At 40.7% G+C, this 18,832-nt stretch overlaps 1 protein-coding gene across 1 annotated transcript; it reads left to right on the forward strand.

The window, feature by feature from the left end:
* Window positions 1–1,370: 1,370 nt before the first annotated feature.
* LOC143766274 (uncharacterized) lies at window positions 1,371–18,140 on the forward strand. The gene is made up of 7 exons (XM_077253820.1): window positions 1,371–1,424; window positions 9,034–9,177; window positions 9,307–9,486; window positions 9,568–9,691; window positions 9,769–9,863; window positions 10,137–10,227; window positions 15,120–18,140. Exons 1-7 carry the CDS (start codon window positions 1,398–1,400, stop codon window positions 16,121–16,123), a joined length of 1,665 nt encoding a protein of 554 aa, XP_077109935.1. The 5' UTR covers window positions 1,371–1,397; the 3' UTR covers window positions 16,124–18,140.
* The last annotated feature ends 692 nt before the right edge of the window (window positions 18,141–18,832 follow it).

The following is an 18,832-nucleotide window of genomic DNA, read 5'->3' on the forward strand; positions in this document are numbered from 1 at the left end:
CTTTTTTGCATGCTAAACATTCCAAGCTCCTTTAATCGACCCTCGTAGTTTGCAGTCCGCTCACCATCCTGGTAGCTGTTCTCTGAACTTGCTCCAGTTTTTCATGTCTTTTTTTTAAATGACAGAACTGGACACAATATTCCAGATGAGGTCTGCCCAAGGAGGAGTAGATCTAGACTCTATGCTTCTCTTAATACATCCTAGAACTTTGCCTTTTTTGCTGCTACATCACACTGTTGATGCATGTGCAGTCTGTGATCTATTAGTATACCCAAGTTATTTTCACAGATGCTGTTGTTTAATTCTATTCCTCGCATTCTGTAGATGTAATTTTTGTTCTTGTTGCCCAGATGTAGAATTTTACATTTCCCCCTGTTAAATACCATTCTATTAGCTGTGTCCCATTGTTCAAGCGTTTCTAGATCTTTTTGAATCCTTCCTATCTTCTCTAGTGTTAGCTAACCTTCCTAGTTTTACATCGTCTGCAAATTTGATTAGTTTACCTTCAGTTCTCTTATCTAGATCCTTTATCAAAATGTTAAAAAGCACTGGGTCCAGGACAGAGCCTTGTGGTACCCCACTTGAAACACTCTTCCTATTGGATGTGCAACCATTTATTACCACTCTTTGAGTACGATCACTGAGCCAGTTATGAATCCACTTAACCATAGCCTTGTCAATCCCATACCTGATAATTTTTTCAATAATGATTGCATGAGATACTTTATCAAACACTTTGCTGAAGTTGAGATATACTATATTTACCACATTTCACTGATCCACCAAGTTAGTGATTCCATCATAAGGAAATTAGATTCGTTTGGCTTGACTTGTTTGCTACAAACCCATGCTGATGCTGGTTTATTACTGTATTCTTTCTAAGTACTTACATACATGCTATTTAATAATTTGTTCAAAGATCTTTCCTGTTACAATACTCACTTTTTAAAGATTGGGACAACATTTGCCCTTCTCCAATCTTCTGGGACTTCTCCTGTTCTCCAGGATTTTCAAAGGTTCTGATTAGTGGCTCTGCAATTTCCTCTGCTATTTCAGTACCCTAAGATTTAATTCATCTGGACCAGGAGATTTAAATTCACGTGTATCATACACACATCTCTGCTTAGTACACATCGTATACCCATGGCTCCACTCCGCACACCTCGTACACACACAGCTTCACTCCATACACAGCCGGCTCTGCTCCGTACACACACGGCTCTGCTACATCCACACTGTAAACCCCTCCTGACCCCACACATAAACTTCCCCTCATCCAGCAACATGACAACCAGCACAGCAGAGTCCTGCATACACTGAGGCCGCTGATCATGTGACCCTGACTCCTCCCCTCCTGTGACCTCATCACAGGTCCTGTGCGCACAGAGCAGCCATATATGTGGTGTGTGGCTCTGCAGGTAGAGGTAGGTGCTGGAGATTCCCCATTACTGGGTGGCAGTAACCCCTTCAGTGCTGAGACTATTTCAGGGCCCTTCTCCGACGGCTCATGCATTGGGAGGAACAGTGTGTAGAAGAGGCAGCATTAGACTGTTACCAGGATGACAATAGAGGAGCACAGGGATTGGCTGTTACTGCGCCCCCTGCTGTAAAGAAAGAACAAGTGCAGGACTGAGTACAGCAGGGAGTCCCTGATACCAGAGGTCGGGTACATCTCAGCGGTTTCCTCACACACAATGTCCCATTCACACTGAGCAGACTTATAACTCCACCTCTTGGAATAACTGTGGAGGAAACGGTCTGACACAGTAATCGCAGGGGTCAGAAAGGTCAGAGTGTGTGTCTCCCTCTTGGTGTACCTCAACTATAATGGAGGAGGCTCTGTCTCTTGGTGTACCTCAGTGAATGAGGTGCCCATGTAGGGTATCCAGCCCATAAATCCAATTGTCAAAAAACTTGCTACGTGGTGCTGTTTGAACCCATTGATGTGCCTTGGGTCTGCACATAAAAGGTGTCTTAGAAAAGAAAGTATTTTTATTTTAAGACCAAATCAAGCAGGTCTGAACAAAATTTCCTGGTTTGGTTGTCTATGTTTGCCTCGCTGAGTAGTCTGTCTGTTGCCCTGGGGCCTTTGTCATGGGTGATAGATGTGTAGAGATTATTGACATCCATGTGATTTGACATGTGACAAGGGTGGAGGATTTAGATATAGAGCCCAGGGATTTTACCCCTTTCTGACCTCGGACGGGATAGTACGTCCGAGGTCAGATCCCCTGCTTTGATGTGGGCTCCGGCGGTGAGCCCACATCAAAGCCGCAACATGTCAGCTGTTTTGAACATATGCAGACCACAGGACGTCACTTTGGAGACGGAGTACGCAAACCAAAGCCCTCACAGGCTTGTCAGTTAGAGCTCATCCCCATATCTAGTATGCCCAAACCAAATGCACTGAAACAGAACAAACCCTCTGATTTCATCCCTCTCAGGACCTATGCTAACAAAGGAGAATGGAAAACAGGTAAAAGCATCCCATATACAGTACTGTGATGATTATGAGTGACAACATACTGTATAAAGAGCAATATATATGACAATAATGTGATAAGAATTTTACTGTATAATCAAGGATCCCTTATTATACCCCCAATCAAGAAGTGCAATGTGCAATAATAAAGAAAACATAGAGAAACATATTTCCACCATGTCATGTTAGCAACTATCAATACTATGACCAGGGAACATGTCAATAAACAGGGCCGGACTGGCCATCTGGCAAATGCCAGAAGAGCCTGCCTGGTCGTGGATCACCTTGTCTGCTACGTTGTTATAAGAATCAGTGTTCTCAAGAGTTGTGACGGAGCACAAAGTCACTTACCCCAGCAGGCCACAGGAATCATTGGAAATATTAATCTTGTAGTAAATCTTGCTTTCCTCCATCCATGGTAATATTTGTAATATATCCCATCTGGTGCTTGGGGATGGGGACAGCATGGGCCTGTGTAATTTCAAATGCCAGGACTGAATTTCAGCCCCAGTCTGCACCTGTTGGGCTCGTTGCTCGGGTCGAGCACCCAAGCATTCCAATTTGCTCGACCAGAGCAACGAGCACCCGAGCATTTCAGTGCTCGCCCGTCACTAGTGTTCTGCTTTTCTTAACGATTATGTCATAGCTGTTTCTTGCTGTCTGTACTGAGTTGCTGTAAGAGGACTCATATCACAGTACGTACGAGTTTCCATCAGGTGAAAAGTAGTCCTTCTATTTACACATCCTGGCTTTGAGGTCTTCAAAGATGACAACCCTGCCCTTTTTTTCACTCTCTTTTTCCTTCTGCTTCACATATAATGGAAGAGCTTCCCTCTCAGTCTGCCTCAGAAGCAATGGAGGACACACAGCCAGACGAATATAGTGAATCCTTTCTTCTCTCCCCTTATCTTCCTGACAGGACTGACTTTCTTTCTTCCTGTCTTTAGTTCATTACGGTTCTAGTTTTTTGTTTGTTTTTTGAAGCTTTCTTCCCTATGAAGGCTTCCGTTAGAATTCAGCTAATTTTCTTTTTTTTTTTTGTTTGATTTTTATTTATTAATCTTCTTTTTCCAAGACCCATAACTTTTTTTAGCTTTTCGTTAATGTATCTGTATAAAGACTTAAAGTAATTTCTTCTTTTACTTGATGTTTTGAAAATATACCTAGGAACAAACACATTTCCCATGTCCATAAACAGGAGTACACTTTGTTATTACACCAGTTTACAAAATTACAGTAAAAGCAACAATGTATGAATTAGTAGTGTTCATTCCCATGTCTGGTCATTAACCGTCCAGCAATGTTACACTGTGGTTATATATTTCACATACTGTACATCTAACAACACATTATAACTTGTTATCTCAGTATACATTTACTGGATCGCATATAACATCGACCTCAAACTTGGAGACCAATACCCCATAACTATTTATATAGCAATAACTAAAATTAACATTTCTGCTGGAAAAAAAAAATGTGGTTTGGGTTCCCCCCCACGTCAAAATTCTTAGGCACTTGTTACATAGTGACGGGTGTTGAGTTCCAGAAGTTCCATATTTTATAGAATTTCCCAGTGCACCCTCTATTTTGATAGACCGTGTTTTCATATGGAATCACTGAATTGACAAGTTCTACCCAGGATCTCAGTGTTGGGTGTGACCTACCTATCCATCTCAGAGCAATTAATTTACTGGCCAAAAATAGAGTCTCTCGGAGAAATATTTTAATATAATGGTCCCAATTATCTTCTTCCACAACCCCAAACAGGCACACCAAGGGATCCTGGGGAATTGGTGTTGCTATTAGGGATGACAAGAAGGTGGTAACCCCCTGCCAGAATTAATGTATTACTGGACACCTCCACATCATGTGTATGAAGTCAGCCTCCAGCTCATGACACCTCGGGCATTCCGAGGTCTGAGAACGACCCATTTTTGCTAATTTAGCTGATGTAAGATATGCTTGATGGATTATATATAATTGGGTCATTTTGTTGTTAGCTGATGGGGAAACCTTGATTGAGGACTCCAGCATCTCCTCCCTGTCCTCCTCCTGAATGTTAGGAATCAAGAGCTGCCATTTTCCCTAAACCACCAAAGGAGTAGAGTCCATGTTTGCTGACAGTAGATAGGTGTATAGAGCAAAGATAAGACCCTGTGGTCCTTGCGATTTAAGTATGCCAGTCAGCGAGAGAGAAGATATCTGCGTGCCTGTACCTATGTGGGATTGGATCACTGACCTAAGTTGTAGGTACCTGAAGAATTGACCTCTTTGGACTGCATACTGAGTCTGCTCTGCATCTGTTCAAAAGTCATTATAATATTTTGATTATACAAGTCTTTTACTTTCATTACATTTCTGGAGCTCCAGAAAGCAGAGGATGGATGTTCTTGTAGAGAAGCGAAGTATGTGTTGTGTCAGAGTGGCATTTCTGCCACAACCTCAATGAAATCAGCTACTCTTTTAGCTTGTCTCCAGATTGTGCGGGCCGGGCAAGCTTAAGGAGAGGTAGCATCCTAGGAATGTTTGGTTTATCTGTCTCCAGAAATCCCAATAAACAGTGAGTCCCCGACGCTTGTGCCAAGTGATTCTCTGAGTTAGGCAGAGGAGTATCTGACATCCACGAGGCAATTGCTCTAAGCTGTCCCGCTAGGTAGTATAAAAAGAAGTCTGGTAGCGCCGCCCCGCCTTGCTTTTTGGGCCTTTGTAGGGTAGACAGTTTAAGTTTAGGCCTAGAGTTTCCCCAGATAAATCCAGTGATTAGTGAGCTAAGAGTTGAAAAGGAGGACTTGGGTATGGATACCCCACTTTGTTGAAATATATAGTTAAATTTAGGGAGTAGAATCACTTTAACTAGATTTATCCTTCCAGTAACTGAAAGTGGTAATTTGCTCCATTGTGTGAATTTAAGTTTAGCGTGGTCAAGCAGGGGGGAGATGTTAGGACTTAGGCTAGGGTCACATTGCGTTAGGGCAATCCGTTAAGCGCATAGCGCTAGCGGATTGCGCTAACGCAATGCTTCTCTAGGGTCCGCGTTCGGCGTCCCCGCTAGCGCAGATCCCCGATCTGCACTAGCGAGGAACGGACCTCGGGTGCGCCGCGGACGCTGCAAGCAGCGTCCGAGGTCCGTCACTCAAATGACGCCACATCGCTAGCGCACGCCCAATGTGGGCGGGCGCTAGCGACGCGTTCACCATTACAGGCTATGGCGGCGTTAACGGACTATGTTAACACCGCGTTATGCCGCGGTGTAACGTAGTCCGTTAAACGCGGTCACATAACGCGTGACCCTAGCCTTATAGTAATTTTGAATGACTCCTTTAGTTTTATCATATTGGGGTGGGGTGTGTCTGTATGTAAAATCGACCTTAAAACCCATCCTGCGTGATAATATAGGTGAATCTAATGAAAATGTAGAGTCTCTGTGGGTGGAGATAAGGGGAGGGGGAAAAAATAATAAATTACTGATAGGGGTTTGTTATAAATCTCCAAAACTAATGGAAGCAATGGAGAATATCCTCGTAAAGCAAATAGATGAAGCTGCGACTCAAGGAGAAGTCATTATTATGGGGGACTTCAACTATCCTGAAATAGATTGGGGAACAGAAACCTGCAGTTCCAGCAAAGGTAATCGGTTTTTGACAACTATGAGAGACAATTACCTTTCACAACTGGTTCAGGACCCAACAAGGAGGGGGGCACTGCTAGACCTAATATTAACCAACAGGCCAGACCGCATATCAAATATAAGGGTTGGGGGTCACTTGGGGAATAGTGATCACAAAATAATAAGTTTTCATGTAACCTTTAATAAGATGGGTAGAAGGGGGGTGACAATGACACTAAACTTCAGGAGGGCAAATTTCCAACGGATGAGAGAGGATCTTGGTGCAATTAACTGGGACGATATCCTGAGACACAAAAATACACAAAGAAAATGGGAGACATTTATTAGCATCCTGGATAGGACCTGTGCACAGTATATACCGTATGGGAATAAACATACTAGAAATAGGAGGAAACCAATATGGCTAAATAGAGCTGTAAGGGGCGCAATAAGGGACAAAAAGAAAGCATTTAGAGAATTAAAGGAAGTAGGTAGTGAGGAGGCATTAAATAAATACAGAAAATTAAATACATTCTGTAAAAAGCAAATCAAGGCAGCAAAGATTGAGACAGAGAGACTCATTGCCAGAGAGAGTAAAAATAATCCCAAAATATTCTTTAACTATATAAATAGTAAGAAACTAAAAAATGACAGTGTTGGCCCCCTTAAAAATAGTCTGGGTGAAATGGTGGATGAGGATGAGGAAAAAGCCAATATGCTAAATGACTTTTTTTCATCAGTATTTACAAAAGAAAATCCCATGGCAGCCAATATGACTAGTGATAATAATTCCCCATTAAATGTCACCTGCTTAACCCAGCAGGAAGTACAGCGGCGTCTAAAAATAACTAAAATTGACAAATCTCCGGGCCCGGATGGGATACACCCCCGAGTACTGCAGGAACTAAGTATAGTCATTGATAGACCATTATTTTTAATCTTTAAAGACTCCATAATAACAGGGTCTGTACCACAGGACTGGCGTATAGCAAATGTGGTGCCAATATTCAAAAAAGGGGCAAAAACTGAACTCGGTAATTATAGGCCAGTAAGTTTAACCTCTACTGTGGGTAAAATCCTGGAGGGCATTCTAAGGGATGCTATGCTGGAGTATCTGAAGAGGAATAACCTCATGACCCAGTATCAGCACGGGTTTACTAGGGACCGTTCATGTCAGACTAATTTGATCAGCTTCTATGAAGAGGTAAGTTCCGGACTGGACCAAGGGAACCCAGTGGACGTAGTATATATGGACTTTTCCAAAGCTTTTGATACGGTGCCACACAAAAGGTTGTTACATAAAATGAGAGTAATGGGGATAGGGGAAAATATGTGTAAGTGGGTTGAGAGCTGGCTCAGGGATAGGAAACAAAGGGTGGTTATTAATGGAGCACACTCGGACTGGGTCACGGTTAGCAGTGGGGTACCACAGGGGTCAGTATTGGGCCCTCTTCTTTTTAACATATTTATTAATGACCTTGTAGGGGGCATTCAGAGTAGAATTTCAATATTTGCAGATGACACTAAACTCTGCAGGGTAATCAATACAGGGGAGGACAATTTTATATTACAGGATGATTTATGTAAACTAGAAGCTTGGGCTGATAAATGGCAAATGAGCTTTAATGGGGATAAATGTAAGGTCATGCACTTGGGTAGAAGTAATAAGATGTATAACTATGTGCTTAATTCTAAAACTCTGGGCAAAACCGTCAATGAAAAAGACCTGGGTGTATGGGTGGATGACAAACTCATATTCAGTGGCCAGTGTCAGGCAGCTGCTACAAAGGCAAATAAAATAATGGGATGTATTAAAAGAGGCATAGATGCTCATGAGGAGAACATAATTTTACCTCTATACAAGTCACTAGTTCGACCACACTTAGAATACTGTGCACAGTTCTGGTCTCCGGTGTATAAGAAAGACATAGCTGAACTGGAGCGGGTGCAGAGAAGAGCGACCAAGGTTATTAGAGGACTGAGGGGTCTGCAATACCAAGATAGGTTATTACACTTGGGGCTATTTAGTTTGGAAAAACGAAGACTAAGGGGTGATCTTATGTTAATGTATAAATATATGAGGGGACAGTACAAAGACCTTTCTGATGATCTTTTTAATCATAGACCTGAGACAGGGACAAGGGGGCATCCTCTACGTCTGGAGGAAAGAAGGTTTAAGCATAATAACAGACGCGGATTCTTTACTGTAAGAGCAGTGAGACTATGGAACTCTCTGCCGTATGATGTTGTAATGAGTGATTCATTAATTAAATTTAAGAGGGGACTGGATACCTTTCTGGAAAAGTATAATGTTACAGGGTATATACACTAGATTCCTTGATAAGGCGTTGATCCAGGGAACTAGTCTGATTGCCGTATGTGGAGTCGGGAAGGAATTTTTTTCCCCATGGTGGAGTTACTCTTTGCCACATGGGGTTTTTTTGCCTTCCCCTGGATCAACATGTTAGGGCATGTTAGGTTAGGCTATGGGTTGAACTAGATGGACTTACAGTCTTCCTTCAACCTTAATAACTATGTAACTATGTAACTATATAACGTATTGAAGTAACGTAGTTGGTAAAAAAAACTTTATTTTTGCATTTCTTTTTGAGTTGCAATTTTGTAGCCATCTTACAGTAAAAATTACCTGGCATTGTGATCCTTTCTTAGATATTTTAGTGGCTTAAGCACTTGTGGAACTTGTTTAAAACAAGAACTAAAACTTTGGTTTGTGTCAGCATTTTCTGAGACACATAACATTTGAGACATGCTTTTTTTTACTTATTAACTTTTCACTGTATTAATTAGTCCCTTCAGGCACTATATAGAAAAAATAAAATTTTCTATTAAGCCAAATCGGACAGTGATATAATGTCTCCAGTAATTGTAATATTTAATGGGATTCTTTCATGTTACATCGGTTTATCTTCTCCCAATTCAGGTTCCTACAGAATCAGATCCTCTCAGTGGGGATCTTCTATATAAGAGAATTTTTCCGATTGACTCATCAAGGATGGATAGGGACAAGATGGCAGAGAGTATGTTACACCTCACGCTAGAGATCATCTTTCGGCTTACTGGAGAGGTGAGAGTCTCCGATGACGTCACATTACATCATTCTTATCTATGGGAATAACAGATGGACAGATCTGGAGAGGTGAAGACTCTGGAAATGTTTGTAGTGAGATTTATTAATGTGTCTCTCCATAACCAGGATTACACAGTAGTGAAGAAGACCTCTAGTGAGCGCGGTCAGGACCCTGTGTTTGAGAGAAGGGGAAGAACCATGAGCACAATCACAGGGCCTCAACCTCACCCCCTGATACATGAGGACATAAATGACCAAAACATCCTAAAACTCACCTACAAGATGATTGAGCTGCTGACTGGAGAGGTGACACTGCTGGGAATGCTGGGACATTATACAGTAACGCTATCAATGAATCGGTGATAATCGTATCATTATATGTGTCAGGTTCCCATAAGGTGTCAGGATGTCACCGTCTATTTCTCCATGGAGGAGTGGGAGTATTTAGAAGGACACAGAGATCTGTACAAGGACGTCATGATGGAGGTTCCTCAGCCCCTCACATCACCAGGTAACAGACAGAACTAAATACACACATAATTATCTGTATGTAAGAATGAATTCAGTCCCTGTATGTGTTCCCTCCAGTTCTATCCAGTAAGAGGACACCAGAGAGATGTCCCCGTCCTCTTCTTCCACAGGACTGTAAACAAGAAGATCCTAATGTTCCTCAGGATCATAAGGTAGATGCAGAAAAAGTGTTATGACATCTCCCCTATGATGTGTTTTATCTACCAGTATTATATGTGTAATAAGAGCCATGCAGCTGGCAGGATAATTAATTCTGATGATAGACCTTAGATGTTCTCTGGATCTTCTAACAGTTTTCTTGCTGTGAGCACTACTGTTTGGAATAAGAAATTAACAGGTTGGTTCCATAACTACCGCTGTTGCGGTATTTTTGGTCATCATAATAATTGTAAATAATGCTGTGGTTTTTACAATATTTGTTTCAGGATGAAAGTCTTGACAATATTAATACTACAGAGACCTATTTAAGGCCTGATGATTGGTATAAAGTGGAGATTCCTACAGATAACTACCCAGGTGAGTTGTAGGCTCTATATTTTGCTTATTCACTGATTGGAAGCGGCAATCCTACAAGTCACTATCCACTCTTTAACGGGCCTCGAAATGTGCCTTAGGATAACAGCCAAATCAGAATCTCAATTTGCAAGCACAGCATTTTGGGGTATTGCCCCTTGTCAGTACAGAGTATAAGAACTGATTTGGCTAGCTTAGAGGCTCTGGACTCAGGTCTAAGGCGTCTTTTACACTTACCGGGTTTTTGCGGCCCGTTTTTGCGGGCCGTATTGACGCAATTTTCACGGTCTGCCGCAATAAGGGACCGGAAAAAACTTGCCGCCGATCGCCGTTTTTCGGGTTTCAAATACTATGAAAAAAGTATTGGAAAAAATAAGGCGTTCCGCAAAACCGGAAGTCACGGTGCACCGCAAAAACAAGCTTCCATTGTTTTTGCGGGCCCATTGATTATCAATGGGGGCCATGATATTTTTTCACGGCCATAAATACGGCCCTCACGGCCATACGGCGTACGGTGCTCCGTAGAATTATTGCGGCCCCATAGAAATCTATTGGGGCCACAAAAAACAGGACGCAAAAACCATGGTAAGTGTAAAAGAAGCCTAAGAGGTAATGTTTCTCCTTTGGGAAATTTAATATGCAGATTTCACATTTCAAGGCCCGTTAAAGGGGCAATAGTGACTTGTAGGATTGCTGCGTTCAACAGGGGGCACTACAGAGTTCAAGTCCTTTTCTTCTCTGAAGAGGCAATTTTCTTATTAAATTGTGTTATTTGCATTCAAAACGAGAAAAATATCTGGGAAGGGAAGACACATTTATATGCATACAGTGAGAAGCCTAGATATTGGCATCTCCAATACCTAGTCCTCATATCTAGTTGATATTACTGATACTGTTTTTATTATTTCATTAAATATTTTCAAAAGTTAAACGGATGTAACAGTTTTGGTCAGCTAAGGGGCCAAAATATAACAAACCAGAAAACCAAAACCGCAGTGTAAATGATGCATCCTTATTAGATATACATTAAAAACACCAAAATTGTAAAATCGTGTTATAGAGGTCTAAGAGGTAACATTTCTCCTTGCAGAGAGTGACATACTGGCTCAGGTATGCCAAGGTAAGGAGGCCTATTTGCCATGTAATGCTCCTCTTGGAAATTTAATATGCAAGTTGCCTCTTCAGAGAGGAAGAGGACTTGAACTCTATAACACTTCAAGTTGGAAGAAGCAATCCTACTAGTCTCTCTCAACCCTTTTATAGGGAATCTGTCACCTCATTTTGGCCCTATAAACTGCGGCCACAGCCATCAGGGGCTTGTTTGCAGCATTCTGTAATGCTGTAGATAGGCCTCCGATGTTACCTGAAAGATAAGAAAAACAAGTTAGATTATATTCATCCAGGGGCGGTCCCGGTTCGGGTCCGATGGGCGCCGCAGGTCCGGCGCATCCCATCTTCATGCAATGACGTCCTCTTCTTTGCTTCCTGTCACGGCTCCTTCGCAGGCGTACTGTTTTGCCCTGTTGAGAACAGCGTAAAGTACTGCAGTGCGCAGGCGCTGGGCCTCTCTGACCTTTCCCGACACCTGCGCACTGCAGTACTTTGCTCTGCCCTCAACAGGGCAGATAAAGTACGCAGATAAAGAGGCGCCGGACCCGGACTGTGACTCCCATTGGAATCGGACCGCCCCTGTGTGAGTATAATCGAACTTGTTTTTCTTATCTTTCAGGTTACATCGGGGGATTATCTACAGCATTACAGAATGCATTACAGAATGTTGTAGATAAGCTCCTAATGGCGGTGGCCACAGTTAATAGGGCCAAAATGAGGTGACAGATTCCCTTTAATGGACGTTGAAATGTGACATTTGCATATTAAATTTCCCAAAGGAGCATAGCACGGCGAATAAGCCTCCTTGCCTGGGCATGCCAGAGTCGGTAGGTGACTTTCCGCAAGGAGAAACGTTACCTCTTAGACCTCTGTAACACAATTTTAATTTTTTGATGTTTTTAACCCCTTTTTAACAGGTGAAGCCTGTTTTCACCTTCCTGAGCAGCCCAATTTTTTTCAATTGTGACCACTGTCACTTTATGAGGTCATAACTCTGGAACGCTTCAACGTATCCCACTGATTCTGAGATCTTTTTCTCATGACATATTGAACTTCATGATAAGGGTAAAATTTATTTGATATGACTTATGTTTACTTGTGAAAAAAATAAAAAAATTGGCAAAAATTTTTAAAATGTTGCTACTTTAAAACTTTTAGTATTTATGCCCTTAAATCAGAAAGTCATATCTCACAAAATAGTTAATAAAATTTTGGAAACATAATTTTTACAGTTTTACAGTTTACAAAACTATTATTTTTAGGGACCACATCACATTTGAAGTGACTTTGATAGAATTCTGCGAATTGAGATACTGATTTGGCTTTTATCGTAAGTCATATTGCACGGCTCATTAAAGGGTTGATTGTGACTTGTAGGATTGCTACTTCCAACAGGTGGCGCTATAGAGTTTAAGTCCTCTTTTTCTCAAAAGAGGCAATTTGAATACTTATCACTATAGAAATGCCAAACATGTGGGCGCTAAATGTGGTTTAGGCACACTGGGTCTCAGAAGGAAGAGGGGCATTTGGATTTGGGAACAAAGAATTTGCTGAATTTCTTTTGAAGGGCGAGGAGAAATTTCGCTTTTCTTGAGCCTTTGTGCTTCCAGTAACGTGGAAGCCCCCTGTATTGTTGTGCTGCTGTCACACACTAAAAGACACTTTTTATTGCAAAACTAGTTTTTGCATCCCCATATTTAGACAGCTATAATTTTTCCATATTTCGTCTGACAGAGTCATGTAATGGCTTGTTTTTTTGCGGGATGAGTTGACGTTTTAATTGGTACCATTTTCAGACACATGACATTTTTTGATCGCTTTCTATTCCTATTTTTGGGAGGTAGAATGAATAAAATCCAGCAATACAGGAATTGTTTGTTGCTCGTGTGGTAGAATTAATAAGGCAGCTTTATTCTTTGGGTCAGTACGATTACAGCGATACCACATTTATTTTTTATAGAAAAAAATATTTTTAATTTCTTTATTCTGTGAGCTATCACTTTTTTATTGTTCCGCTGATGGAGCTGTATGGCAGCTTGTTTTTTGAGGGACAAGATGACGTTTTCAGCGGTACCATTTTTATTTTTATTTACATTTGTCTTTCTTGCATTTTTTGTTGGGCAGTATCATGATTAAAGCACTTTTTTTGCCTAGTTTTTTATTTTTCTAATTTTATGGTGTTCAATGAAGGGGTTAACTAGTAGGACAGTTTTATACAGCGGGTCTTTCCAGACGCGATGATACCAAATATGTGTACTGTTTTTGTTTGTTTTTACATAGATGTATTTATTGGATTAATATTTTTCTTTTTTTTGTTCTTTATTTGGGGATTTAAAAATATATATATTTTTACACTTATTAAAAAAACTTTTATTTATTTATTTTTTTTACATTGTCCCAGGATAGGATCTGATACTGTGCAATGCTTCTGTACTGCAGAGCATCAGAGCAGCGTCTGACAAGCAGGGAAGGAGATGTGTCAGCTCATGCTCTTAGCAGGTGATCACAATCATCTCCATCTCCAATAAGGTGTTATCAAGACACGCACTTGTGCTAATAGTATTTGAGCACACCAAAGATACTCTATGTTCGAGTCGCCGCAGCTGCATGTCTTGCGGCTGTTCAACAGCCGCAACACATGCAGGGATTGACTGTTCTTCAACTCCTGCGTGTCTTGCAGCTAGACATCCAGCTGGGGCGGCTAAAACATAGAGTGTCTTTGGTGTGCTCGAATACTATTAGCACACAAACATGCCTAGATTACACCTTATCTGCGCACGCTCACTCATCACTAGTAGCAAGCATTTAACTATTGACTCCCCCATCCCTCAAGAAAAATCTTTAGTCAAAAGACTAAAATTATCATGAGCTATTGCTTTTTCATTGGCCTTGGTGCTGCCTCATTAATTATTCACTTTACAAACCTCAACCTGTTATCACTTCATAAAAAGGAGTAATTAACAATGTTTTCATGGTTAAAAAACCCAAAGCATTGCTTCTTCAGCTTCCAAACATTCAAGCTGTTTATACTTCCACAAAAAGGGATTATTTTTCAACCATTGTTTATGGAAGAAGCCATGGCTTTTTAACATACTCAGAATGTGTATAAACACTGACACAGCAGGCATCTGTCTCCCAAAAGGGATCATTTTTGCAACTTTTTTTAACTTTCAAATATGTCCAGAAGCGTAGTGTGGTTAAACAGACAATTACCATCCATTTCCAAATAGCTATATTTGTTGAGGTCACTTTAATATTCCTACTAGTGATGAGCGAGTGTACTCGTTGCTCGGGTTTTTCCGAGCACGCTAGGGTGACCTCCGAGTATTTTTGACTGCTCTGAGATTTACTTTTCATCGCAGCAGCTGAATAATTTACAGCCTACTTGATTACATGAGGGGATTCCCTAGCAACCAGGCAAACCCCACATGTACTCAGCCTGGCTAGTAGCTGTAAATCATTCAGCTGCCGCGATGAAAACTAAATCTCCGAGCAGTCATAAATACTCGGAGGTCACCTGAGCGTGCTCGGGAAAACCCAAGCAATGAGTACACTCGCTCATCACTAATTACTACATTTGCGCTAGAGCTAGGAAGGGGTTGGATGCAGTCATGGGAGACTCCAGAATTTCCTACAACATATCTTGTTCAGGGCAATAGCTTTGTAGTGCTTTCAATTTGCCGTGTAGAAAATTTCTTAACAAAATTTGGTCATGCCAGTAAATTAAAATTCCAAATAATTTGCTCATCTTTAATATTTATATATTTTTTTTATTTTCTTGGCAGAAGACTGTGCCAGGAGGTCATGTGGACATCCATTTTTTTCAGATATTAAAGATAATCATGGTATCAAACCTGAAATGTATGAAGAGCATGCCAATACCTTACAAATATCACCAGAGTTTCACAGCAAAAATGTATCATCTAATCTTTTTCAACATGGCCAACCTTCTGATTCCTCAAAGACTTTTAAGCAAGATAATAACAAAATAGATGCTCCACATCAAAAAACTCACACAGGGGAGAAACCATTTTCATGTTTAGAATGCGGGAAATGTTTTACCTACAAAGCGGATCTTGTTATACATGAGAGAAATCATACAGGGGAGAAGCCATTTTCATGTACAGAATGCGGGAAATGTTATAGTGCTAAATCAAGACTTGTTAATCATCAGAGAAGCCACACAGGGAAGAAACCATTTTCATGTTCTGAATGCGGGAAATGTTTTAATCGGAAACCAAATCTTGCGGCACATCAGTTAATTCACACAGGAGTAAAGCCATTTTCATGTCCAGAATGTGGGAAATGTTTTACATACAAATCGACTCTTGTTAAGCATCAGAGAACTCACACCGGGGAGAAGCCATTTTCATGTTCCGAATGTGGGAAGGGTTTTAATGACAAATCTAATCTTACTGCACATCAGAGAATTCACACAGGGGAGAAGCCATTTACATGTCAAGAATGTCTGAAATGTTTTACTTCTAAAGCAGAACTTGTTAGACATGAGGGAACCCATACAGGGGCAAGGCCATTTTCATGTTCAGAATGTGAGAAATGTTATAGCATTAAATCAAGACTTGTTAGACATCAGTCAACTCACAGAGGAGATAAGCCATTTTCATGTTCAGAATGTGGGAAATGCTTTACACAAAAGGCAAATCTTTCTGCACATCAGAAAATTCACACAGGTGAGAAACCATTTCCATGTTCAGAATGTGGGAAATGCTTTACCCAAAAAGCAAATCTTTCTGCACATCCGAAAATTCACACAGGGGAGAAACCATAGTCATGTTCAGAAAGTGGGAAATGTTTTATTTTTAAAGCAGGTCTTGCTAAACATGAGAGAAGTTACACGGGGAGAAACCATTTTAATGTTGAGAATATGGAAAACGTTTTACAGAGGAGTATACATTTTTAAAATTTAGAGAAATCAAACAGGAGCAAAGCCGGTTTATTTTTTTCTTTAATAGTTTCTAATTGACAAATTGTACAAGAAAAGTTACATGTAAGATAAAGAGCCAATTTGGATCACTAAATTATGAAGAATAGTTAATGTACGCAATTACCAATATGCATAAAAAAATATATTTCACCATGTATACAGAACACTTTAAATGTATATAAACACAACAACTGCCTATAAAAAAGGTATACTGGTATTTCTCTGTTAAATATAATAGGGACACTGTCCTGATCGAGTACAGCAGCATACAACCACACATGATGTCAGATCATCTGTCATAGATGTTGGCTAATCTCTTGTAAAGACTCACACGTGTGCTTTGATTACTAATATCCTTCTGTTTTGTATGTATATATTTTTTATGTTTTTTATGTTAAGATATTGTCTTAGAACCTATAGAGTTGTGGTAGAGCTGGTAGACATTTTGTATACACCATGTTCCAAATTATTATGCAAATTATATTTTTCTCGGATTTTCCTAAATGGTCGGTGCAAATGACAGTCGGTCAAATAAAAGTCATCACCCGTTACAGTTTATATTGAATTTTATTGAAGAAACCTCCCAATGATAACAGTATAATCTCCAAAATGAATAAAAACTCAAAATGCACTGTTCCAAATTATTAGGAACAGTATCATTTCTAAACATTTGATATGTTTTAAGAACTGAAAATGCTCATTTGTTGAATTTGCAGCATTAGGAGGTCACATTCGCTGAACAAAAAAGCTGTTTAACTCCAAAGCATTCAAACAGGCCAAGTTACATGTTAACATAGGAACCCTTCTTTGGTATCATCTTCCCAATTCTTGAATCCATTGAACTTGAGAGTTTATGGAGAGTTTCTGCTTGTATTTCTTTATATGAAGTCAGAATAGCCTCCAGAGCTGCTGTTTTGATGTGAACGGCCTCCCACCCTCATAGATCTTTTCCTTGATGATACTCCAAAGGTTATCTATAGGGTTAAGGTCAGGGGAAGATGGTGGCCACACCATGAGTTTCTCCTTTTATGCCCATAGCAGCCGATGACTCAGAGGTATTCATTGCAGCATGAGATGGTGCATTGTCATGCATGAAGATGGTTTTGCTCCTTAAGGCACATTTCTGCTTTTTATACCGTGGAAGAAAGTTGTCAGTCAGAAACTCTATATACTTTGCAGAGGTCATTTTCACACCTTCAGGAACCTTTAAGGGCCCTACCAGCTGATTCCTCATGATTCCGGCCCAAAACATGACTCCTCCACCTCCTTGCTGACATCGCAGCCTTGTTGGGACATGGTGGCCATCCACCAACCATCCACTACCCCATCCATCTGGACCATCCAGGGTTGCTCGACACTCATCAGTAAACAAGACAGTTTGAAAATTAGTCTTCATGTATGTCTGGGCACACTGCAACCATTTTTGCTTGTGAACACTGTTTAGTGGTGGCTGAATAGTAGGTCTATGCAGAACAGCAAGCCTTTGAAGGATCCTACGCCTTGAGGTTCGAGGGACTCCAGAGGAACCAGCAGCTTCAAATATCTGTTTGCTGGCTTGTAATGGCTTTTTAGCAGCTGCTCTCTTAATCCGATGAACTTGCCTGGCAGAAACCCTCCTCGTTATGCCTTTATCAGCACGAACACGTCTGTGCTCAGATTCAGACACAAATCTCTTAACAGTACTATGATCATGCTTAAGTTTTCGGGAAATATCTAATGTTTTCTTCCCTTGACCAAGGCATTGCACTATTTGAAGCTTTTTGGCAGCAGAGAGATCCTTTTTCTTTCCCATGTTACTTAAAACCTGTGGCCTGCTTAATAATGTGGAACATCATTTTTATGTAGTTTTCCTTTAATTAGAATCACCTGGAAAACTAATTATTACATGTGTGTCAATTACGCAATTGATCAACGATTAACGGATATCACTGTATGAAATATTCCAGTTGCAAATCTTTATATATTACATAGTAGAATGTGTTGAGAAAAATAAAACATACAAATGACCATGTAAATCAATATTAATATCCCATGGAGGTCTGGATTTGAATGATACTTAAAATCAAAGTGGAAAATCAAATTACAGGCTGATCCAACTTCAGTGGAAATGCCTCAAGGTAAGGAAATAATTCTCAGTAGTGTGTGTGTGTGTGTGCTTGCGTGTGTGTGTGTCCCCTCCATGTGCCTGTATAACCTCCCTACAATGCCTGGGCATGCCCTTGATGAGGTGGATGTTCTTCTGAGGATCTCCTCCCAGACCTGGATTAACGCATCAGTCAACTCCAGGACAGTCTGTGGTGCAACGTGGCGTTGATGGATGGAACGATACATGATGTCCCAGATGTGATTGATTGAATTCTGGTCTGGGAAACAGGCAGGCCAGGCCAGAGCATCAATGTCTTTATCATGCAAGTACTGCTGACACAATTTAGCCAAATGCGGCCTAGTATTGGCATGCATCAGAAGGAACCCAGGGCCCACTGCACACGCATAAAATCTCACAATGTGTCTGGATAGTACATGGAGGGCTGTGTGGCCCTCCAAAGAAATGCC

This window comes from Ranitomeya variabilis, chromosome 4 (genome assembly GCF_051348905.1).
Source record: "Ranitomeya variabilis isolate aRanVar5 chromosome 4, aRanVar5.hap1, whole genome shotgun sequence".
Taxonomy (NCBI): Eukaryota; Metazoa; Chordata; class Amphibia; order Anura; family Dendrobatidae; genus Ranitomeya; species Ranitomeya variabilis.